The sequence below is a fragment of the Felis catus genome, chromosome B3 (assembly GCF_018350175.1).
Source record: "Felis catus isolate Fca126 chromosome B3, F.catus_Fca126_mat1.0, whole genome shotgun sequence".
NCBI classification, from domain to species: Eukaryota; Metazoa; Chordata; class Mammalia; order Carnivora; family Felidae; genus Felis; species Felis catus.
Genome location: NC_058373.1, coordinates 7,713,581 through 7,739,358, shown reverse-complemented (window position 1 = coordinate 7,739,358; position 25,778 = coordinate 7,713,581). Strand labels below are relative to the sequence as shown.

The window sequence follows — 25,778 nt, the reverse complement described above, 5'->3', positions numbered from 1 at the left end:
ACCACGCTGCACCTCCCTGGGATGCCCAAAGCCTTTGGGAATCCAGATAATTTGGGTGTTTCCACAAGATGGCACAATTGAAGAACTCAGAGCTGTTCTTTGTTTTCATTTTCTGTCTTAGTGAAACATGTGTGATGTTTAAGTGTAGCAGAACAAACAGGACCGTGACTCGCATCTCAATTTAAACATCTGATTTTATGCTCTCTTGACAATTATGCCACAATTCCTACAGCTATAATTTTTTTTCCTACTAAGAAGCTCCCCGCTCTTGCTTCTGCCTACATATGCCCTGCTGGCTCCAACCCCACCTGATGTTTTGTATACTATGTCTAAGTCCTGGCCTGAGCCATCTCCTACCAGCCTTCACCCAAATCGAGGTTCCCATCTACTCCCTTCTGTACCTCTGTGTTTGAGAGCTGGAACCACGGCTGCTTTCCGTAGGTGAAGATCTCCCACAGGATCACCCCAAAGCTCCACACATCGCTCTCCGTAGTGAACTTCCGGTACATGATGCTTTCAGGGGGCATCCAACGGATGGGGAGCATGGTGTGTCCTCCCACCTAAAAGGGGTCAAGACAGAGGGACACACAGAGTGACCAGATGACCAGAGTCGGTCATGCCTGTCTGCACTCTTATATGTAGATGTGCTCTCCATGCCTCTTATTCTAAGATAGCCACACCTTGATGCAACTTGTCTCAGAGGCCCAGTGGGGGCACTGACATCCAAGATCTATACACTGGAGGCAGCTGGAGTAGCAACTAGAGATAACCCATAAGGGAAAGTGGGTTCCTTGACACAGCGTAAAGAAAGACCCCAAGATGATTCGGGGTGGGAGAGGTTTTAGAATCTGGTACTAGAGCGAACCTAACCTTGAAAGGAGGTCCATGGGAAGTCAGCAGAGTCACTGAGGGAGGCCGTCAAGTACAGGAGTATTTAGGCAGCAGGTTAAACTCCTTGGCCATGGCGGTTAAAGCACAACATTATTCATGTGCATCTAACCTGCAGAACTATGACTTTACCTCCTACCTGATGATCCTGTATTTCTCATTGCAACTTAAGACTCAGTGTTTCAAGTGAAGGGGACAGGGAAGTTCCAAATGTGTGGAAGCCACTTGCTAATAAGAAATCAGGTGGACTGAAAGAGAATTTATGACAGTTCTTAGTGACATCTCAAAGTCCAGTAAGAAAAGTGTCTTTTAAAATCTAAGGGAGGGTGCCTGGGTGGCTCAGATGGTTAAGCGTCTGACTCTTCATTTCGGCTCAGGTCATGATCTCACGGTTCATGAGACTGGGCCCCACACTGGGCTCTGCACTGTCAGTGAAGAGCCTGCTTGGGATTCTCTCCCTTTCTCTCAGTCCCTCCCCCACTAGCACACTAGCATACCACATGTGCCTGCACTTTCCCTCTCTCTCTCCCCCTCTCTCTCTCTCAAAAATAAATAAACATTTTAAATAGCCTAAGAAGACCCACCCGTGGGTCTACAGATTTGACAGTCAAGGACAAGAAGAAGTGACTGACATTCAGGGTACCCTTTCCTGAGAAAACATTAGGGAAATCCTCATGGACCAGCAGGCTAGATGTACGGTGTAAGTATAAGACAATCCACAGCTTGTTTTAGAACTCAGGAACTAACTGTATCCTTAGTAAATACAACATCAGAAACGGGGACTTTTGGCTAATGCATAGAATTTGTTGTTAGAAAAGTGCTTGCCATTGATAGAAAGAGCTCTCTATAAATGTCCCGATGAACTATTAATCAGAATTTCTTGTTCTTACAGTGGGCCAGTTGGAGGTATAACAATAATGAACATTTAGGAAAGAATGACTTATTGGAAAATGGGCACTCTTATGTCTAAAGAGGAAAATGATGTTTGCCTTATCTACTTGAAATATTTTAGAAGATAAATGATTATAAGGATTTGCAGGCACTATTTTCAACCTGGGATTTTATAACCAAGATAGCTCTGTGTCATGTGTAAAGACAAACGAGGGTGTTTCTTTCAGACAAGAAAAGACTCAGAAAGTTGATCCCTCTTGGTTTTTCAGAAAATAAAGATGAGAAAATTAATTGAGGATTATTCCAGAAAAACAGGGGGAAAATAATCTAAACTAGACAATGACTTGGAACATAACAAATACAGTACAGCAAATAAGTCACACACACAAAAAAATGCAATTTAAATCTAAATAATGGTTGGGGAGCCTGGGTGGCTCAGATGGTTGAGCATCAGACTCGTGATTTCACCCCAGGTCATGATCCCAGGGGTCGTGGGATCCAGGCCTGTGTCAGGAGACTGCTTGAGATTCTCTCACTCTCTCTCTCTCTCTTTTTCTTTCTCACTCTCTCCGTCTCCCTCTGCCCCATCCCTGCTCTCACTGTCTCTCACTTTCTAAAATTAAAAACAAAAATCTAAATAATGGTTGCTAATCTGATAGTAAAATGTAATATAATGACTAATAAAGTCTTCTAGTAAAATAGAGACATAAAGTAAATAATAATACTAATCATGCTAAGAGTACTACCATTGCTACCATTAACAGTACTTATCTGGAATGAAGTCTCCAGATAATTTCACATAAGTACACAAAAGAGTAGGCAGATAAATCATTAAAGCCTGACAAAGGCTCTGTCTTTTTGGGAGGGAAAGGGAGCAGGTAGACAGTCATCAATTGTTGATTACAACGGTTTCAATTTAAATTTCCTTGCTAAAATTTTTAAATGGCTCTTAGAAGAATAGAAATAGTACATACAGCTTGCAAACCAGTTGTTAGAAAAAAGAACCAAAAATCTCTGGCCGATACCAAAAAGGCTACAAAAAAGAGGAATGGGATAATGATGTGGCACAAAATGAAAAAGAAGTTCAAATAATACCGCTATAGACACTAAATACAAAAGGGTTGCACTGCCTCTTAAATAAGAGAAAAATTATGTTAAAAAATCAAGATGTGTGTTATTTAGAAAAGACATACATAGGGGCGCCTGGGTGGCGCAGTCGGTTAAGCGTCCGACTTCAGCCAGGTCACGATCTCGCAGTCCGTGAGTTAGAGCCCCACGTCAGGCTCTGGGCTGATGGCTCAGAGCCTGGAGCCTGTTTCCGATTCTGTGTCTCCCTCTCTCTCTGCCCCTCCCCCGTTCATGCTCTGTCTCTCTCTGTCCCAAAAATAAATAAACGTTGAAAAAAAAAATTTTAAGAAAAGACATACATAGAAGAAAGTAACAGAAAATATTAGAAATGAAAGAATGCAAAAATACAGTAAAAAGAAAAAAGGAATATATATTAAATATGCTAATATTAAAATATAATATAAAATATATTAAATCATATATACACAATAGATTATTAAATGTAAAATATTGAATATTAAATATACAATATTTAAATGTAAAATATTGAAAATTAGATATGTGTGGGAAAAAATTTAGAATGCCAAGAATTAAATAAAGAGAAAGTAGTTTATATCATATTTCAAGATGGCAAAATTCACCATTATGATAATTATGACTTATTAGGCTCCAAGTAACATAGCAACAAAAATGTACAAAGAGTAAAAATAGGATATAAGCAAAAGGAAGCTGACAAAACTACCATTATAATGGAAAATCAAAACACTTCTTTCACAAATAGATCAAGAGGACGAGATAAATGAAGATACGTTTAAAAATGCAGATGAGTATGTTAACTAACTAAAATTTAAATTAAAAAATGGAGATGAGTTTTAATTGATAGATATGACTATTATGATTGTCTTTCTGCCTCCCTAAAAAAGCTGGAACATTATTTTCAATTATCTGAAACAATTTATAAAACCAATCACATATTATACCTCAAAAGAAATCTGAAATTCCAAAAGAAAAAACATAGTACATAAGAAACAATACACATTAAAAAAAATGGGGTGCCTGGATGGCTCATTCAGTTAAGCATCCAACTCTTGATTTCAGTTCAGGTCATAATCTCATGGTTCGTGGGTTCAAGTCCCACATCTGGCTCTGTGATGACAGCAGGGAGCCTGCATGGGATTCTCTGCCCCTCCCCTGCTCTCTCTTTCTCTCGCTCTCAAAAATAAAGAAATATATGTTAGGGGCGCCTGGGTGGCTCAGTCGGTTAGGCATCCGACTTCAACTCAGGTCACGATCTCGTGGTTTGTGAGTTCAAGCCCCACATCTGGCTCTGTGCTGACAGCTCGGAGCCTGGAGCCTGCTTCGGATTCTGTGTCTCCCTCTCTCTCGGCCCCTCCCCTGCTCATGCTCTGTCTCTCTCTGTCTCAAAAATAAATAAAACATTTTTACAAATTAAAAAATATATATATATATATTTAAAAAAAAAGAGGGGCGGGGCGCCTGGGTGGCGCAGTCGGTTAAGCGTCCGACTTCAGCTCAGGTCACAATCTCGCGGTCCGTGAGTTTGAGCCCCGCGTCGGGCTCTGGGCTGATGGCTCAGAGCCTGGAACCTGTTTCTGATTCTATGTCTCCCTCTCTCTCTGCCCCTCCCCCGTTCATGCTCTGTCTCTCTCTGTCTCAAAAATAAATAAATGTTGAAAAAAAAATTAAAAAAAAAAAAGAAACATTTTCTGTACCAAATAGGAATTAACAACAAAAGAATAACTTTTTAAAAAGTTTCTCTCTGGGCAATTAAAAAACAATTTGATAATGGAATAATTGAAAATTAAATGTAAAATTATTTATTATGATAATAATTAAGTGTGTGTTCATTGAAGCCTATGAAATATAGCTCAAGTAATTTTTAAAAAATACAGCATTTAAGTACTTATTTTTTAAATAGTTAAAAATATGATTAAATTAAAATTTAAAATGTGATTCCACAACAAAAGTAGTAAAGACCTACATGATCATAGAAAGCAAGAGGAAATAAATAACAAAGATAAAATGAGGAATTGGTATAAAAGAAGGCAAAGTAAAACAATAACCAAAAGGGGGGAAAATGTAAAAAGGAGACTATACCTTTACAATTAATTGCTAGTTCTGTCAAAATAATATAAACCTTTGGCAAGGTTAATAAGAGCTATAGAGAAGACAAATGTAAAATGTTAAAAATATTACAACAAGAAATTTGGAAATATAGATGCCATAATTGAGTTTCTAGAAAAGGTTAGTGAAAAAAAAAAAAGAAAAGTAGAAAATCTAAACACGAAACAATTACAATTATAGTAAAAATTCTATACAGTAAAAATGTACAAGGTCCAAGTGGTTTTTTTGGGGTAAGTTCTAAAATTTTTTATCCTATTTATACTTTTCCAAAGCAAGAAATAAAAAATAAAAAAGTAGAAACTTTCCCAGTTCATTTTCTGTAACTTGAATATTCCTGATGATAAAATCAATCAGTCAAACATAGCATACAGCCTTAAATATATGAATACAGACATAGATATTTTATCTATATATGTGTAAAGTTATGTTATAAATATAGCCTCCAAATATGAATAATGTTATATTGAATCAGCAAGATATTACAAGAATTCCATATTATAACTCAATAAGATTTATAATAGAAATGCAAGGATGCCTTAGTCTTAAGAAGTCTACTGTTTAACTCACTAAATTAAAAGATAAAAGAAAATCCATAATTTCAAAAGATGCCAAAAATTTCCAACACATTTACCTGATTAAATGTCCAAATTCATTAGTAATAGAAGGTAACTTCCTTTATTTAACTTACTAAATATTATATGTACTAATAAAACTTTAGAAGCATACAAAGTATCTTCTGTCACTAATTTTATGCAATACTATTCGGGTGGTCCCAGCCAATGCAATAAAGCAAGAATAAAAGCAAGGCAGAAACACTGAAGAGTCAAAGCTGCCAATGCATGCGTATGGTAAGATTATTCAAGGCATTTAATTAAAAAGCAATTCGAATCATTACATGATTTCGTAAGCAACCCATTTATAAAATGAACCTACCAAAATCAAACTACCCTCATATACCCGTAGTAATAAATTTAATAGAAAATAAGTTGCTTAATAGCACAAAAAAGCTTAATTCCCAGGCATAAACCTAACCAGAAAATGTACAAAGTCTACTTAAAGAAAAGTATTGAAAAACATAAAAGAAGATCTGAAATGTGGAAAGGTATGTCATTTCCTTGAATAGGAAGACAATATCATAAATCTCTCATTCCTACCTCAAATTAGTCTGCAAATTCAACACAATCTAAATGAAAACCCCCAATGGAATGATGTATGGAAATTGACAGGATGATACCAAAATTTGTCTAGAAGAATAAATACTTGATAAAAGCTAAAATACACTTGAAATAGAACAACAAGGGAGATTTACTCTATCGGATTGCAAAACATATTATCAAACTACAGGAATGAACACACGGTGTTATTAGCATAGAAATAGACAAATTTCATTGATCAATGGAACAAAACAGGGTCCAGAAGCAGACCCATGTATAATATTGGAATTTAATATATGAAATGATGGGTTAGTAGTCAAAGTGTTGGGACAATGAACTATTCATTTGAAAAGTACACTTAGATACCTACCTCACACCATATACAAAAATCATTTCCAGATGGATTAAAGAGCTAAACATAAAAACAAAACAATAATAATATTAGAAGAAAACTTAGAAAAGTATCTGTATAACTCAGGAGAAGAAGCCCTTCCTAAATATGACACATGTTCAAGAAGCCATAAAAGATAAGATTTAGTGATACAACTTATAAAAACCAAACAATTTTTCATGGCAAAATACAAAATAAGCATAGTTAAAAGACAAATGACAGAGAAAATATTCGCAATATATGTAACAAAGGATTAAAATTCATATATTATAAAGTGTTCCTTTAAATTAGTTTTAAAACAGCAACCTGACCAAAAAAAAAAAAAATGAGTAAAGGATAAGGGCAGATGGTCCACAAAAGGGTGACAAATGAGCACAGACATATGAAGAGATGTTAATTAAAACAATAAAGAGACACACTTTTGAATGTTATATGGGAAAAATTGAAAAGATTGAAACTATCTAGTGCTTGAAAAGGTACGAGGATAGAGTTATTCTCAAGGGTCACTGCTAAGACTTGGTGCAGCCTTGTCCTCAGGCAGCTTGGCAGAATCTGTCTACACTACAGATGTTGAGTGCCTTTTAAGGCAGTAATTTCACCTCTAAGGAGCCTTAGGAAAATACTTGGTCCTATAAGCAAAAACTATTGGTTGAAGGGGATTTTTATTTCATCGTTTTTAAGGGCAACAATTTGCCCATCATTGTACATAGATATGTAGTGGTTAAAAGGAACATAGGAGAGTATGTGCAGTGATGTGTAAACAGGTCTAGGATACATTAAAGGAAAACACAAGACTATATATATATATATATACATATATATATATACATATATATACATATATATGTGTATATATATATGTGTATATATATATATGTATATATATATATTAGCATTCTTATTTATGTAAAAATGTGTCATACATAAGCAAGTACATTAAAAGGGGATAATGTGTAAGTCTGTAAATGCATAGAAAATGATCCAGAAATACAGTCTAGAGAAGGAAGTGAGAGTGAGCACTGACCAAAGAGAAATCCCACTTTTTCACTATATGTATTTCTATACTGCTTGTAATTTGATCACAATCATGTATCACATTTGAAATGTTTAAAAATAATAAAAGGAAAAACTGAACACCTGAATGAAGGAAAACCAGTAGACCTAATTTACATAAGTTCTGACTCAAAAGGTGTTTTTTTTTAATGTTTTTTAACATTTATTCGTTTTTGAAAGATAGAGAGACGCAGTGCAAGCAGGGGAGGGGCAGAGAGAGAAGGAAACACAGAATCTGAAGCAGGCTCCAGGCTCCGAGCCGTCAGCACAGAGCGTGAAGCGGGACTCGAACCCATGAACCATGAGATCATGACCTAAGCTGAAGTCGGATGCTCAACTGACTGAGCCACCCAGGTGCCCCTAGAAGGTGATGTTCTTTTAAAGAAAAATTATGTCTGCGATAGAATCTTGTGGAATGGTTTATTTTACCTGGTTTCTTGATGGAAAAAAAAAAAGTCAGGAATACAGAAACATCCCTTTTGATGCAAATTTTTAAGTAATGGATTCCTTCAAATTGATGCTGATTGTTTGCTTCATTTAATGATTTTATACACAATCCAGAAGAGGTGTTCCAGACTGAAATCTCCCAATTTACAAACAGGGAGGAATTCACGTGTGCTGATGTAAACTCTGATGAGCTTAAGTGTTTGGGAATAAAAGTATTAGAAGAGTATTAATTGGCTGCAGGGACTTCACGAAGAAAAACCGTATCAAGATTTTGACCACCAATGTGAGAGAAATTTGTAAGGCATTCCTCTGGAAGTGAACTAAGATATTTCAAGAGGCCAGTAACATAACAAAAAGAGCAATAAATTGGAAGTCAGAAGCCCTGGGTTGTGATGTGACCTTGGACAAGCACTCAACCTCTGAGTTTCAACGTCCTCATCTTCAACACAGGAGTGAAACATCTCCTGCTTCCAGTGAGATCATGTATGTAAAAACCCGCCGAGTATCATTAAATCCAAAAGTATACACATAAAGTGCAATGACTGTTCACTGTGTGTGTCCTTACATGCTTGAGAACAGCATAACAAACCTAATTTCCTGGTTTCCATGTTCCCCATAAAGATTTACCTGGCCGATACTGATTTTTCCCCCAGGACTATCTACATCCTTCTCCCACGCTGGAGAAATCTAGTCTGGGAAAGGTAGTGGTTAAATCCTTCGCTGATGAAAAAATAATAATAAAAAAATATATATTTACATTTATTCATAAATATATATGAATATAAATATGATATAGATATAGATTTATATTTATTCACAGGGGTGCCTGGGTGGCTCAGTCAGTCTGACTTTTGGTTTCAGCTCAGATCATGATCTCAGTTTCACGAGTTCAAGCCCCACAGAGGACTCTATGCTGGCAGCCTGGAGTCTGCTTGGGAGTTTCTCTCTCCCTCTCTCTCTCTGCCCTTCCCCAACTCACGCTGTCTCTCTCTCAAAATAAATACACAAACTTAAAAAAGCTGACAAGCATTCCCATGGTAAAACCTATCCCGACAAGCGATAGGCTGAAATAATAATCTTCATATCAGTAATATCAATTAATACACACTGAGTACCAGCCATACATCCCTCATTTAATCCTCTCTCCCTTCCTATATGATAGAACTCCCTCTTCCTCCCTTTTCACAGATGAAGATAATATAAGTTGCCTAGGCACTGCCTGAGAAATACTAGCTAATGATCCAAGCTATCAGATACGTTAAAGATCTGAAGGCTGAGCTTTGAAACGGGAAACGTACAGGAATAAGGCAAAGATTCCAAGAACTGATTCTAGAAAGAAAATATGTACTTAGAGATCTTTGGATTATACTACCTTAGAGGACATTTCCACCACCTACATTATCATGGATTCCCATGTTGCCAGCCTGATCATCTGTAACGTCCTCTTTCACCCGAGGGTACAAGCAGGCACTGAAGATTACTTACTGCCCGGACCCATGATTTCATTAGGGGCTACGAAAGCGTGGAGTTCTAGCATTCCCTCTGCATGTATCAGCTGGGCATCTTCTATAAATAAAAAAGTTCCCTCATTAACTATTTGGTTATACCGCTAACACTTCGTTTAGGAAATGGTCAGTTCTCTCCCTTTATTTATCAGCGCTCAGAATAATGAATTCATTCCCTAGCATCCTCCAAAGGTGACCAACAAGAGGTTTGGCTTGATTCTGGGAAGCATGAAATTCGACTCATGTTGGGGTGGGTGGGGGGGGGTGTGGCTGTGAGTGTGTAGACGGGGGTGTCTTTTAACCCGACGAAGAGTCTCAGTTTATTATGATTGCTCTTTTTGATGCTTACTGTTCCATCTTTGGCCAGTGGCAGCCTCTTAACGTTGGTGCCTCTCGCATACCCCGGGCCTTGCTTCTGACAATAAATACTATTGGAGGCTCCGGGCGTCTGGGTGGCTCAGTCGGTTGAGCGTCCGACTTCAGCTCAGGTCATGATCTCACGGTTCGTGGGTTCGAGCCCCGCGTCGGGCTCTGTGCTGACAGCTCAGAGCCTGGAGCCTGCTTTGAATTCTGTGTCTCCCTCTCTCTGCCCCTGCCCTGCTCACACTCTGTCTCTCTCTCTCTCAAAAATAAATCAACATCAAAATTTTTAAAGAAAATATTGTAGGCTCATATTGTACATTTGCTGCCCCAGCCCTAGAATAAGCCATTTCTCCAAGAATCCCTGGATTCTTCTGGCGGACAATGGAATTTACAGACTACACTATGGACGCCAGGAGTGTGGTCATTGCTATTGGGTTGAGTTGCTCATTATTTCTAGGTGTCTAGATTGGAAGTCGCTAGAAAAAAACTTTTCTATTAAAAGAAAATGCATCATGAGTTCATATTGATTTTTCCAACTCAAATTTAGGATTACAGAGCTTTTACTTAACCTCTTCGATTTTATATCTATATTTTTTCTTATGCTGAAAATCTTGATTCCTATGTCAGTAATATTATTTATTTGCTTTATCCCAATACATGTTTATATATAAAATAATGTAACATACTTCATGCACAGTTAGGTTTGTTTGTTTCCCTTTGCTTTGTATTTTTAAGAATTGCTTTAATCCTTAAAATGTAAATGTTTATAATGATGGTTTCAAGGTCAAAACCAATAAACAAGATACATGAAATTTGAGTCTAATACCTCTCTATTCTCTCTCCCCATTCTGATCTCCTCTTTCCTATAGGTAACGACATCTTGTTTGCTTTTAGTTCATTCTTCTTTTAACATCAGAAAATACATATTACATCCATTTTCCATTTTCCTCACTCTCTTAGATACTCACTCTCAAAGTACCTGTTGTATACTTTGCTTTTTTGTTTTGTTTTGTTTTTTGTTTGTTTGTTTGTTGCTGGGATTCCCTTGTTCCTTTTCTAGCTATGTAGGACTCCCCCTAGCATGACTATGCCACAGTCAGCCCCCTATAGATAGGACTTGGGTTTTTCACCTTTTTGTTATTGTCAATAGGGAAGTGCACATTTTACATATATCTTGGGTGACTGTTCCCCCCCACTAAAGAAGAACAGTCTAGAATTCCCATTCAGTGTAACAGGTGGTTTCAATCCAGGAGCCACATGATTTTGGAGACAAGTAAAGTTTTTCCAGTGGGTACCCAGGCAAGAATCATTTTGAAGGATTCTGCAGATCCTAAACTCCCATATGGATTTTTTCTAACATTGACTGAGAAGCCTCTGTGGCCCAGCAAACCCTTTTCCCAATTGTGCACACACACACGCACACACGCACATACCTGCCACTCTCCAAAGGAAACACCAATCTCTCACTCGTTCTAAATCTCAGGGGAGAAAACCTACAGACAAACAAATAAACGCTATGAAATATTGGTACAGGTGCTGAAAATGAATGTCTCTAGTGGCTGGAAAATAAATCCTTTTGCACATCGAGTAGCTTCCAATTCTTTTCAAACAATTGAAGACGGACAGACCTAAAAGAATTATGAGCTAAGGGGAGATTTAAAAGAAATTTTGATAAGAGACCAATATGAGATTTTAGGCAAATGGCCAGATAATAGTTCAAAGAATTGAGTCACATTACAATAACAAAACTCCTTCCTTCTTCTCTATTTGTTTACTGTAAATAACATTTCTCAGTTCTTATATTGACATATATAAAAAACAGAAATAGAATTGATCCTGAACCTTCCTTACTTTAGCAATAAATAATATGCATTATAGGCTACTGGAAAAATGTAAGAGATGCATTTCCAAGAATATTATATTTCTTATCTTTCGTATTCATCAAAGTTGTGATATATGTACATTATTTCGATCTGCTGCCTACTTCCGTGTATTGCCAATAATTGTAATGATAACTCAATCCAAAAACTCTTAATATCTAGAAACTAATGGTTATTGGACATTAAAAATTAAATTTAAATCTTCATACATATTTTCGTCACACTAAATTATGACAGAGTGGCCAATAAAAGGCTTTCGTGCATAAAAATATAACACATAAGGATAAAATCTGGTAGGGTAACTGGGATGAAAACATAAATTCAGGAAGAAAAAGGAGCCATGTAAAACTGACTGCTTATGCACTTGTTCGTGTGTTTAATAGATAATGTGTCAAACTGCTCTGGTATTTAAAGTTCATTAGATACATTACAGGAGTGATGTATTTTTTTCAATGTCAATATTTACAATATTCTGGAAATGGCATCCTTCGCAACTATTTAAAATCATGTTGCAGATTTTATACAGCAACTTAAAACGTGCAGGGGGAGTGCACAGGTGACTTTTCAAGATTCTTTTAGGGACATCAAATCTGAAGACCACAGGTCTAGAGACTGAGCCTCTAGTGATATGACATTTGAAGTCTTGTCTCTGATTCAATCTGATCTTTCCTCAAGGCGCTATCCCACCCACCCCGGCCAGCAGTGTAAGGGGAGGGAATGCAAAAGTGTGTGACAAGAGCAGCACCTCACCTCCAGCCGGGGGGCTGCCTAAAAGCCCCAGCCCCACTTCTTTAAGTCCTTGGCCCTCATTCCCCACCCTGCCTGGGGGCCAGGAGTAGCCAGACTGAAAGTGTGGAAAGCGGATAGGATAGAGACTCTCAGACTCCAGTTCCCCTGAGGACAGGGTGCACCCCCCCCCCACACACACACGTAGTCTCCTGCTAGTCTCCTGCGGTTCACCTCCCCACAGCCACTTCTCCTCTTCCATCATCCTGCTCTTTTCCATAGAGAGGCACCCACTCCCCTGCGGTCAGAGGGATCCCACTGCTCTGGGTTAAAGAGGAACTCAGCCGAGCCCTGGAAGGTCCCCAGGTCTCTGCATCCAATTACACAGAAAAGGAGGCCACTGGTGGGTTGCAAAGACCACAGAGAAGCCCGCTTCTCTCCTAGAAGTTCAAAACGTCTATGCTCACACAACTCTGACAAGCTATAAAGGAGACAAAGTGACCCATATATTCCCGATAAAGAAACCACGACCCAGCAAAGGTGAGCAAACACAGATTCACAGGGCACGATATTTCTGGAACGAATGGAAGGATTCGAGCTTCCTCCATAATCACTAATCTGAATGGGCCAAGTCAAAATCTGTCAAAGCCCATCAGAAGCACAGCGGCCTTCCGAACAGCTGTAAAGCCTTCGCGATGCGCGTTAATGGCAAAATAGCTTCATCATAAAGACTGTCATTCATCGTGGGTGTCATTATTTTTTAACTTAGTCAACTTTATTTTTCTTGATTGCGTGTCTCAGCACGTAAAAGAATCTCCACGTGATCTAAGCGGAACAAAAGGCTTAGCATACGCGTTCTCCATCCGCTGGAAGTTCTCCTAGTTTCCCATCTGCCTCAGTGGCTCTGCCTCTTACCCCTTGTTCTGCGTGTCAAGCGAATCATCAGCCAAGGCTGGCAGTCATCTTGAACACGCTTCCAGCAGCCACTACTACAATCTTTGGAATCATTGCCACTCTTGTTCCAGAGGGCCTGGGGTTTTCACACAGCTAGGCCGCACACCAGTATTAGCTACATGCAGCATACGTTTACATACACCCATACATCCAGAAGGCAGGTGTGTACATGAACATATGTGTGTGTCAATACACACGCAGGTGGGTACAGTCATAGACACAAACACAGGCCTGTTGACCGTGCCCCGATCACACAAAGCTGGTGAAACCTCCCTTCGACGCCTCCTGAAACCAATGGCCTAAATGTAAAAAGAAAGGCTCCATGTCCTCTTCACATGTATCTTGTCTCCCAGACAGCAAAAATAAGCGGTTTCACTCTAAATCACTCGATGAACTCTGCCGGGAGCTTCAAAGCTTCAAAATAACACGACTGTCTTTCCAGGCATTAACGCTTCTCACCACCTGCTCCTCCCCCCCCCCGCCCCTCAACAGCTGGGCTATCTTAATAGCTCCCTCCCCACAGATGTGGTAGGGCCACCAAAGCCTTAGAAATGTCATTCTGCCCTTCCAGAAGGTCCCCTGTCTGCCCACCCTCCTCCTGTCCCTGATCCCCTCTCCCCTTTTTTCCCCACGTGGCTATTTTGAATCACAGAGACTGTATTTTCAACCAGTTCTTCACCCCTCGGCCCAGCCCCATCTGCACACTCCCCAATCATGCCCCTTGGGTGCGAAAGCCTGTATTGCTTCCAGGATGCTCTCCGGGGGACCAGCCCTACCCTGTAACTTCACCCACTCCATCTCCCCAAATCCGACATTCATCAGAACCCAGCACTCCAAAGGAGAGTCTGTGCTAGGGCTGTAGCTCGGGAACATACAAAGCTGGAAAAGGGCTTGGAAATTACTTAGCCTGCCCCCAAGGCATGAAAACCTTGGCTGGAAGAGAGGTAGTGACTCGCCCAAGGTCACTAAAACGAGTAAATGCAATGGAGGTCCCACAGAGTGCCGTTCTTGTTTTCGAGGTAAACGTGTTCCTGGAGAAAAGCACGTATTAATTAAGACCCGCAAATCAAAAATACACGGATATGAAGTTTACATTTCAGTTCTATAGCTTCCTGCTTTCCATCCTGCTGTGCTTAAGCTTTGGGTCACCAAGAACTCTGTTTCCCCAGTGGTGTGGGCAGTGCCTTAGGGATGTACCCATTTGTATAGTCATCTGATTTAAATGGACAGTATGTGTGTGCCCTGTCACAAATGCACGTCTGTCCGTGGCGTCACCCGAGTTACGGATGTTCCATGGTGAAACATTTACACAAGAGATTGAGATTTTCTACAGCGACATCAGACTTCGGACTTCATACAGCAGGCTTGTTTGCCTTCAATTTGCCTCTCCTCCTCTTCCTGATACAGTAGAACATGCTATTACCTCGCTTCCTATAGACACAAACTGAAGACCTCAGCCCTGGGTCTAGGAGGTAGTTGGAATTCTCTGGAGGGAAGGTACAGAGAAAACTCACAAAGACATCATTATAGGACGGCTCCCTCTGAGCAGGGCTTTGTGACAGTTTATGCAAAAAGCATCCATTTAGCAGAATCTCAGTGGAATGGCTGTTTCAGACTGAGCCGCTAGCCCCAGGATTAGGAAAAACCCTCAGAGTCTTCCAAAAATACAAGGAGTTTAAGAGCCAAGCTGTTTAGCAGTGTGAGCCTAGAGGATAAATAGGCCCATTGTGATTCTCCCCAAGTCTCTTACCTAGAGTTGCGTCTGCCAGAAGCAAGTTCTCAGATGGAAGTCCCCGGAACACATACCTTCTATAACTTCCCCTTTTGTTTTCCCCTTTCTAAATCCTGTCTAAATGCTGGCACTCACTCAGAGACCTCACTGTCCTTTATTGCCCCCGAGCAATATATTTTTTTATGGAGCAGTCGGTGCAAGTCCAAAGATGTAGGTTGAAAAATAACTTGGCCCTTATTTTCTTTTACAGATGCCTAGACGTGGAGCCTCCTGGCTGCACTCAAATTTTCCAGTGGAAACAAACCATAGACACGTTGTGAAAAGAGCTCAATGCACTGAACAAAGCTGGAGGTCTCACTTCGGCTCAGATGCATGGATCACACTGGATCTAGACTGATCCATTCAAACCCCAAGTGCTTGCTACACATTCATAGGTAAAGGAAAATAGGAAATTAAAGCCTTCTTGTGATAAATCTAGATTTTTAATTTACCCTGTTCAGCACAGGCTGCACTACCAAGGTTTTGATTTAGATTCAGATTTATTTAGCAAACATAAAATCACTTCCAGGTAAGACCAGAATATTCAATATTCAATGCCAGAAAAAAAAATCTAAAAAATATGATAACTGATATTGAAAATGTGCATATAGGATAAGGAAACAGATGATCCGAAGGGACAAAGGGGATAATGTATAAATAACTTAGCCGATGCCTCTGACTCGCTAAGCAACCTTAGGGAACTTATTTAATCCCTGGAAGACTCACCTTTCTTAAATGTAAAATAACAAACTATATAGAACATGTACAGAAATTAAATGAGATATTAAATGAAACAAGCATGCAGTTTTTCTGTACACATGCACATATGTATTACTTTTAACCTAAACCTTCCTTTAAAAAAAAAAATGTTTATTTTTTTTTTTTTGAGAGAGAGCACCAGCAGGGAAGGGGCAGAGAGAGAGAGGGACACGGAATCTAGAGCAGGCTCCAGGTTCTGAACTGTCAGCACAGAGCCCGATGCAGGGTCCGAACACACAAACTGCGAGGTCATGACCCGAGCCGAAGTCGGTGCTCAATGGACTGAGACACCCAGGCACCACTAACCCAGACCTTCCTTGAAAGATGCTAATTTCTCAGTGCTTATGGCTATTGTATAGCACTTCCCTCTATTCCAGAAACTTGGACATTCTGCCCAGGGGCCCTTACGACAATGAGACACCACTCCTGGACTATGGATAAGGAAATTGGCTCAGGAATGGAGTGTCAGAAAGTCCATGGTAGGCAGAGGCCAAGCTAAAGGTTAATTCTTCTCATTATGGGTTTTGTGGGTTCGAAACAATTCCACCTGCAAGTGCTGGGAACACATTTCCAGGGTCGGGGAGGGGGGGCTGCCAACCTAGATCCTCGGAATACTTAGCTGTCCACAAAAGCAGGGAAAACCCAAGAAGAGCAGCTAACGCTAGTCTCAGAGTGGGCAAGACTGGGCAGGTTAGAATATTCTATGGCCAGAGCTCAAGGATTGTTATTTCTCCTATGTGTGATGCCTCATGGCAGGAAAAAGAAGGAAAACTAAGATGATTTGAATTTAAAAAGGCGAAGACTGAGATGGGATCTTTTTCCTCAAATGGCATGCTGAGCTGCAAACTGTCTTCTCCAGCAAACTTCTCAGCGACGTTAGTGACAATAAAATACATCCTATCGATTGGATACCCGTCAGCCTTAAGATGACGCACTGAATTCTTCGACCCTGGTTCTGGTTCTATGACATCATCTTCTGACCCTGCGCCTTCCCTCCGAGTGCGCTGGTGAACACAGCTGATGTGCGCCAATGGCACTATGAGAGAAAGACCCTTTCGAATAAGTGACAAAATATTCTCCCGTGCTAGCCAGTGAGGTCTTATCTCTAAATTAGCCCAGGCGGGGTGCCCACCTCTTAGCTCCGGATGAGAAGCTAGACTGGTTGGCTTTCTTAATTGAAAACTTTTTGTTTCTGACTCCAAGATTCCAGAAGCCTGGCACACTGACCTGCCGTTTGGAAAGGCGGTCATACAGACGGCGTGCTTAGATCACGGGAGGACGCGCCTGCACAACCACGGCTGGGGCCCCAAGTCAGCTGCCCGAGAAGCAGACAGCTTAAACCAGCCTCCATTTGCTGCTCTTGATTTCCATTTACCTCTGAGAGAATCTGTGTGGACCAGAGACTGTGCCTAAAGCCTAGTTAGCAGGGTAAAACAACTCTTGACCAGCATTCTGCACTGGTGTGGCACCTGTCACCATTAGGGGCTGCTTCTTAACTGTGTCTAAAAGAGGTTTTGCCAGCTGTGCCCGCCCCCACCCCCCATCCCCCACTGTGATAACTCCTGGTGTATGACTGGTTTGCGTATCTCTAATCTCCCTGGGCCACAGGTTGGAAGGAGGCAGGTGGCTGTATGCCTGAGCCAGTGGAGAGGTAAACTGAGGCAAGGCCTGAAGCCCCCTGGCAAACCACACCTTGCACACCCCGTTCAAGGCAAGGGCAAGATGCCCCATTAGAGGAGGTGATACGTGCAGAAGCAGGTCCCCATAGTAGGAACAGAAGGCAGCCCGTCCCGAAGCAGGTCTTCCAGTAGAGGCACGATGGCATCATGATACAGAGTCAGACACACAGCCACAAATTCACGGCCATGTCACTGCGGGAAATCAGCTAACCTCTCTGATCCTCAGCTTCCCCATCTCTTGAACATCTGCCGTTTACCTCCGGGTGGATTAAACAGACCGCGTGGATTAAATAAAACACTTCACGTAAAGCATTTAGCATCGTACCCAGGATGTGGCAGGCCTCAATACATGTTGGCAAGAAGCGGCAGCCACAATGGGTGCGGTGATGCTCGGGCGCTGTTCTCTGATAAACATTCTCAAGAAGCGTCCTCCGTGAGGTAACGGGCTGTGTACTTCCGTGTGTGCAGGCAGATGGAGGTGTCTGGTGGTAGGAAACACTTAGGCCGGGTGAGGAAGTGAATTCCAAGTGTCCTTCGCTATAGCTCTTTCAATGTGCGCTTACCCCGAGGAAAGAGAAGTCGCTTCTGGTTGTGTGCAGTGAGAATAAACAAACCAGACCCTTGCCCCCTTCCTGCCCCCTCCCTCCACCCGCCCTGCGCCCTTAACGAAGCATTCACTGGCCCCCCAGTCACAGTGCTTCCTGCAGGTTGAACAGATCAGCCAGAAAGGCACGGCTATAGCTAGAGGTAAAATCTGAGACTTCCAAACTACTCCAAATTAATCATTCTAGCTGGAGGGAGACTCGGGCCTTTGGGCCCCCCTTTTGTTTTATTAACTGCCAACTGAAAATGCCAGAAGTAGCTGGGGAAGAAGCTCAAAATGGGGGACGGGGAACACTTTGCATATTTTAATTACTTCAGTAAACAACACATACCACAACAGAAACCTCCCATCCGATGGCTACATCCCCAGGCAGAGGAAAGCTGGAAGGGCACCATGGGACAGGACATAAAAAAAATATGCCACTCCTTCCCTGGAGGCTGCCTTATCCAGCTTCTCTGAGCTGAAGCCAAGCTTCCTGTCCACCCACTGACTAGCTGCTGGGGCACTTCTTACGGGGGCAAGGAGAAACAAACACTCAGCGACTTTTCACACGGCCAAAGCTTTCCTGAGAGTCAAATGCACCTCTACCCCCAGTGGAAAATGGGTTCTTCTTTGAGTCACAAAGTAAGACCTTCTAATTCTAAAGGAGGTTCACTTGGTGCCCGAGAGGACTGGGCTCACAGATGACTTGCCAGACCTCTGGCAGGACCACAAACGTGGGAGAGTGGATAAATTCCTCCACCCACCTTCACTTAAAGGTGGGGGTTCAACCTCGGCAAAAATGTTGGGATGATGTTCTCAGGGCAGCCCGCAGATGAGTGACAACAGCGGGGGACCCGTGAGCTGCGAAGTGATTAATGAACATAAGTTAGCACCGCTACTATTTTTCTGCATCATGGGTTCCTAGGTAGGCCTTCCCCTGAGAAATTCTAGGAAAGGGGTATTAATTAGCCCAACCGCACAACCCATACAGTGACTAGAGATGCCTCGAGCATCCTAGGAGGGAGGCAGCTGGAAGCAAGATCTGACACCATGGGAGGCCGTGGAATAGAGTGGATTGCGACTCGGGTCGTCCGCATTCTTGCCCCAGTACTTCCAGGGTGCTTCCGTGCTTTGTACTCTCTTCTTCCTTCTTCTCGCATGTTCACAGCTGTAATAATTCCATAGCTGGACCAGAGGGCTGCTAAGACTCTTCTCCGCTCAAAAACTGCGTGAGGTTGTCCCAAGCAAAATTTTCTGACCTGAATCAACATACCAAGAGCACTGAGCCAAAGCTCATCTCAACATTGGCAGCCTGCCTTTCCAGAGTGGCATGTGTATGCATGTGCGTGTGTGTGTCTGTGTGTGTGCATGTGTGTGCATGCGTGTGTGTGTGTGTGTGTGTGTGTGTGTGTGTGTGTGTGTGTGTTGCAGGCGGGCCAACAAGCGCAACGGGCCAGAACTCAGAAGCTCCAGGGCCCTGCCTTAGGTTTACATCATACCACCTGGCTCGTCCCTGGGCCCCTGTGTCTCATTTATAAAATTGGTAGGGTGAGGAAAAGGGCTGGGCTAGTTGGCCTTTAGGTATCATCTAGTTCCAAAGTGCTATGATTTGGTGAAGCGGAGACTGGATAAACTCTGGATGCCCCTCCCAGTGCTGTGCGGTTAGGGCTCTGAGGCTCACAAGCTTCACACAGCCCGCTACTCTACAACTGAGTCCCTGAGTGCCTCTTTGCAGCAAAGGGTGTGAGCCAAGGGTAGTCTCAGATAAAAGGTATGGAGGAGCTGTCCCTCCACACAGCATCTGGCATCCCAGGCCATAACCTGAGGCATGCAGCTGTGCGTTGCTCCTTCTCCCTTGAAAAACAAGCCCTACCTCTTGGCTTCCCCTTCAAGGTCAACAGGCGAGGGAAGGCTGTTCTGAGGATGAACCCAGGAGAAAGTCTTAAATGCTGAGCCAGTAATCACAGTTGGGTGGTTTTTTCAAAGGCATTCCTACTCTCTTATACAATTCGTGTCTCCAAAAGCACAGAAGGAAGATTAGAGCAAGTGGGCTTCTTGTGTTTAGGCTAATGAAACTGGGTGAAGAATCTTCAAGGGTCACCTGATGGGTCCCCGAAAGGTGGAGCTAGGCTAACTCTGGAGTAGGTAATCCTTAGAGTTGAGCCCTCATCTTGATTCATCATAACGGATAGAAAGAGATGCTTTCAACATTCCAACGTTGGGACCAGTAGTGGAGGCTGGTCCCAGGGATACAGAACAGCTTGTTGAGTGCCTAAACTATATCAGGATCTGCACTGAATGAATTAAAATGCACTGCTTCATTCAGTCCTCCCAATGTGCCTTGGCTCTCAAAATTATTATTATCAACAGCACTGCATAGACGAAGGAAGAAAGGATGGGAGGGAAGGAGGGGTTAAGCAACTTATTTGAGTTCAAGAGGTTGGAAAGCGGAAGGTCCAAGCCTCACACCTAAATTATTCCGATTCCAAAACCAATGTTCTGCACCACCGAATCAGAGTTCTTATTCACATCCAAGTTGAAGGAAAACTCACTGGGACGTCTTGAGGCATATAAATTGATGGGTTTGGGGTAGCAGATCTTGGGAAGTGTGACAGGAATCCTAGAAGTTTATTTCTATAAAAACACCCGTAAAAGCTGAAGAGGGATTTTTCATTCGGAAATACCTAAATCTGCAGATGTAATGAACTAAGAAGGGAGCCTACATCAGCCCAGAGAGCACTCATCAAAATGACACCAGAAAACACTTGTATGCCCCTCATAGACAGACTAGAAAAGGCAGTCAGTTGTGGACTTTGCTTCCTTAGTCCTTCTTTTGTAGCTTTTCTCAGCATAATGTCTGGCCTGACCCAGAAACAACAGTGATTATTTCATGCCTGGTCAGCAGGGCTCCCAAAGACAAGGCATCTCCAGTGAAGACTAGTCTTTTTTACTGAACACCTAGGTCCCAGATAATCTGTTCAACTGCCATAGCATGTATCATCATGATTTCCAAAATTCATTAGTCTTGATTCTTTGGAAATCTGTCTCCCCATTATCACCTCTTTCCCTGAGATCACTGTCTCAGGCAGAAAAGGGGGAAGATGGAGAGAGAAGGAGGGATGGTAGGAAGGTTGAGTGGAGATAAGAAGGAAGGAGACAGAGACAGAGACAGAGCAATGTATGTGAAGCCTGGTGATTTAGTCCGGTCTTAGAATTAAGCTGCACCAGAAATAAACCTTAAATCTGGATTTTGTGATTATGAACACAATACATTGCCTCTTTGCTTAAGATAGATTGGATTAGGTTTCTGTCACTTGCAGCTAAAAGAATCTTGATATAACACTGGAAAATTTGACTCTCAATTTAGTCTCTACTTCTAGGAATAAAATGTCTATTTCTAGAAATGAACTAAGAAGGAAGACTCTGAGAGATCCCAGAGGCCCAGGTAGAAACCAACTGCCCAGCTAGGGCGGAACTACAATATGCCTTCCTTCATCCACAGAATGCCCTTTGCTCCTTTTCCACCCTGCATGGTGGCACCCACACGCCTGGGTTTCATCAGCCATAAAGCATTGCAAGGACACAGTTGACAAACATGTGGGTCTGAGACCAGCACTTGCACTGAAAGCTTTCCTTGCATGGCTGCATCCGCCCACATACCGGGCTTCTGCAGCCCAGTGCCTTTGGCTGGAGGTTGCATTAGACATCTACTTTCCATTAGGGTTAGCCACAAGTGCCAGGATGGGAGGAGGCAACAAAAATCAAAGGAACCAGCTAATTCTCAAGAGAGACCCGTCTGACCCAAGCAAAAGAGACTGCAGAACTCATGTGATCCGATCCCCTCCAGTACCCCCAGACAGGAGGTCCTGTCTCAATTCTTCCAGACGAATGGGTTTCTCATGAATCATTTGTCCCGAAAGAATTGCAGAAATAAACTTCAAGATAAAGTCCAGAGCAAGGAGTACAGAATCCCATCACAAAGACTAGGGAGGTTTTCTTAACAAACAGTCCCAGATGGTACATCTAGAAGGATTCCCTTCTTTCACTGTCCTCTTCCCTCTGAACCCCTCAGCTTCTTTACTTAAAGACCTGAGCTCCACCCCATTCCAGGAAACTCCTGTCCTGCTGTTCTGGGAGTTTGCTATGATAGGAGACATCAATTTTCAGATCACCAGAAAGCAAAATGCTAAGGGCGTTATGAGTCTAAAGAGTAATTACAACTTAAAGGGCAGAGTTCCCATCTCTGGATAAATCTCCAGGTGAGAATCAAAGGACTGGACCTGGGAACACCAGCTCATTGCTCTGAACCTATAAGGACATGAGATACTGCATAATTTTAGGTTCCCCCTAAGAGGCTATCTTAACTATCTTGATTTGCAAGGCTTGGGAACCAACGAGAAGGTAGGAAATCACATTCTGCAATGTCAGGGCTGTTAAACTGTCAAAGTCCTAGTATGTATCATAATGTTCTCTAGTTCATGGACACTTCGCTGCATCCTGATCCACCCCACAAACTCAGTGATAGCTGAAGCACACCAACATGTAGAGAGGGTTGAAAACACTCATCCGAAGCTCTTGTTGTGTGCCCTGGGCATGGAGAGACAGGTCTGTGATCTCAGGTTCCTCAGAAAAACTGGGTTCAATTGGGTGGAGACCTATACACCCTGAATGTTTCTAGTGCAAAAGGTATGTCTCTAATCAGGTTTCTAAGGAGGTCTTTGGACTGGCGCATACTTGTGACCACATGCTCTCACTGACTTGTGTCAAAGGCCTTGGCACTGTCCTTCCAACTGCAACTAAACATTTCCTAGAATTACAGCATACCCTGCACGTGTGAGTAGCAGGGTAGCAGGGTGGGCCTTCTATAACATGTGAAAAGAAAGATATCCTTGTCAGAACCAGACTTTTCTGATCTCTACTGCTGCTCCCAACTGGGACTCCATGGGACGTGGGTGCAGAATAGAGAAGCCAAATGATGTTGGGATGAGTCAGTATCTTAGAAAAGGTAGCTTGCCTGCTTGCTTGGTTGTTTTTTCCAGAAAGGGGACTCAGAGGGATAAGTCAGAGGAGAGTACCCCATGGGGGAAGATGAAAGACGTTTTGCTCCTTAGCCCTGAGTAGCAAAGTGATAAAGGGAAACCAGACAACAGGCCATAAGCAGTAAAGAACCAAGACTTGATGGGGTAGTCATAATCCAGTAGTTGGAAGACCACAGTGAGAGACATTCACGTGCCTGGAGTATATTCCTAAGTGACACTGATACTGTCGTGATGAAGAAAACCCTTGGCAAATGACAGAGTAATAACTTCTCTCTACCCATATGACACATATCGTGACACTGAAAGAGACATTGCCTTGACGTTCACTGAAACCTCTGGATAAATGTGTTCTAGAAGTCCAAGAAAATAACAGCATCACAAGTGGAAATACTCTCTTTTGGCATGAAAGGAAAACTGGATAGGGTTACTGACATCTCAAAGTAATTCTTCACTTTGCTAAAGAGGCTCTCTCTGGTGCATATAAATGATGGTTTGTTTGCCATATAGCCTTACCAAGCTTGTGCAGAAAGTAAGATGCTACCTAAAGTTTTCTTCCTGGGAAGTACATAAATGTTCATTACACATAAATACAAGGTTACATGGTGAGATTGATGTTAAGTATAACCATAATAAGATATGGTCCAGAGACATCCTGCTTCTTGCTAATAGCAGTCCCAAGACTCGATGCAGTCTGTCTGTGGATTCCATTCACAAAGGCAGGCAGGAAATTTAGGATTCTCTTCAAGCTGAACCCTTCACTCAAACCCCTGTCAAAAAACCTTTATCCAGCCTCAGACCTCCGCATGCATTCTCCCCAACCCTATTATCTATACACAGACCCATGCATCGTCCCTCCTTCCAACGTGCGTGAAACCCAGAAACACTTGACACGCTGAAGTCCAGTTCCACCTCTGCCTAGGATGGACGCCACAACAGGAAGACTTGCTCTCATGCCCCCATCCCCGATTTTCCATGCCTATCCCCATTCCCAATGACAACGACACATGGAGAAGCGGAATTTGCTGTCCCTTCATGCACAATCAGCAAAGACTGGACAACCACCCCAACATATCTACTGCTCCTGATCCAGCCATGCAAATAAGCCCATTCGCAGGACCTTGGGGGATAACCTAGGAAGTCCTCCCTTTCCTTTCTTTCTCCCACTTCCTGCCAACCGGTATCTTTGGGTGAATGCAGAGACTAACTGATAGAGACAGGATTTCAGATTTGGCTCAATGTAGGCTTAAATCCTGGCTCCACTGTTTTCCAGTGTTGTGTTTAAACGTCAGTGTTCTCATCCTTAAAGTGGCACTATGATAAATATTCATGGGAACAGTATAGATTAAATAAATCAGTCTCTTTAAAGTCCCTATCCAAGTGTTTGGTGTAGGTGCTCATCAAAGATAAGCTGCCATCCCAAACCACCCCTGAGGACACCAGGTGGAAGAAGAAAAGCCCTTAAGATGTCCTGAATGGCTAGTGCATGTCAAAGACTGAGGGGCGTTCTATAAGATGCTCTCCCAAGTGGAGAAGCCCACAGCCTTACTCACTTTGACAGTGTCTTAGTCATGTCAGCCAGAGGTGAAACCTAACTACTGAGCAGACAAGGTATGCTTCCAATGCCATGGCCGCCTTCTCCCTTCTCAATTTTTGTAATTCTGAGGTTTGTATTTCTTGCTTTGGAGTCATAATGTCTAGACCTGACTTGTTTCAGATAAATTTTATCCAAGCCGTGAAAGCCCTCTTTGGCTAAATTAAGTCAAATATATAACTTAAGGTATGCTATATGCCTTAGGCTACTCAAATGCTTTGGCCTCCCTGTCTAAAATTGTGCATGTGTGCGCACACACACACACACACACACACGTACATACACAACTATCACCACCACCAGTAGTACCACCAAACACTTCCTTTTTCTTTCTCTGCTTTATTTTTCTTCAAAGGATCTATTATTCTTTTACATATAATATATTCTACTTTATCTTTATTTTCTATTTCCTTTATTAAGGGCAGAGATTTTTTCCTGTTTTTATCACAGTTGTATCCCCCAGCCCTGAGGATAGCTCACGATATATGGACAGTGTCCTAATTTACCAGGGAAGGTAACAGTTTATGCCTGTGGTATCAATTTAATTATTAATAGCTTCCCTTTTCAGTCTCAGAGGTGTCCAGGTTTAGACAAATATACAAAGTTGATTAATAATAAGTAGTTGTTGAATTTAATTAATAAATTTGACCAATTTGATACTTTAATTAAACCCATCAACTCCTCAAACCAAGAGTTTTACCCCGAGGTGAATGAATTACACATGATGTTAAAAGCATGAGAAGAGATTGATTAATCTCTTATAATGGCCCTGCTTTCAAAATTCTCACAAGGCTAGCAAACATGGTCATTCTGATAAACTCTAACTCTACACAGCTGTTGGCATTAAAAAATCCTGAACTGTAAGGCCGTTATTAGTAACAGTGCCAA

General features: G+C 42.0%; 1 protein-coding gene across 5 annotated transcripts in view; it reads right to left on the bottom strand.

Moving 5' to 3' along the window:
* The window catches only part of NTRK3 (neurotrophic receptor tyrosine kinase 3), a 397,694-nt gene that overhangs the window by 20,040 nt on the left and 351,876 nt on the right, over positions 1 to 25,778 (bottom strand). For 3 of the 5 annotated variants that reach the window (XM_045058831.1, XM_045058827.1, XR_006598852.1), the window contains 2 exons: positions 6,517 to 6,558; positions 402 to 560 (listed from right to left, as the gene is read on the bottom strand). In XM_045058831.1, the coding sequence (XP_044914766.1) occupies positions 402 to 560; positions 6,517 to 6,558 (201 nt within the window). The remainder of the gene's footprint in view (positions 1 to 401; positions 561 to 6,516; positions 6,559 to 25,778) is intronic. The other 2 variants (XM_045058828.1, XM_011282744.4) reach the window with 1 other exon arrangement.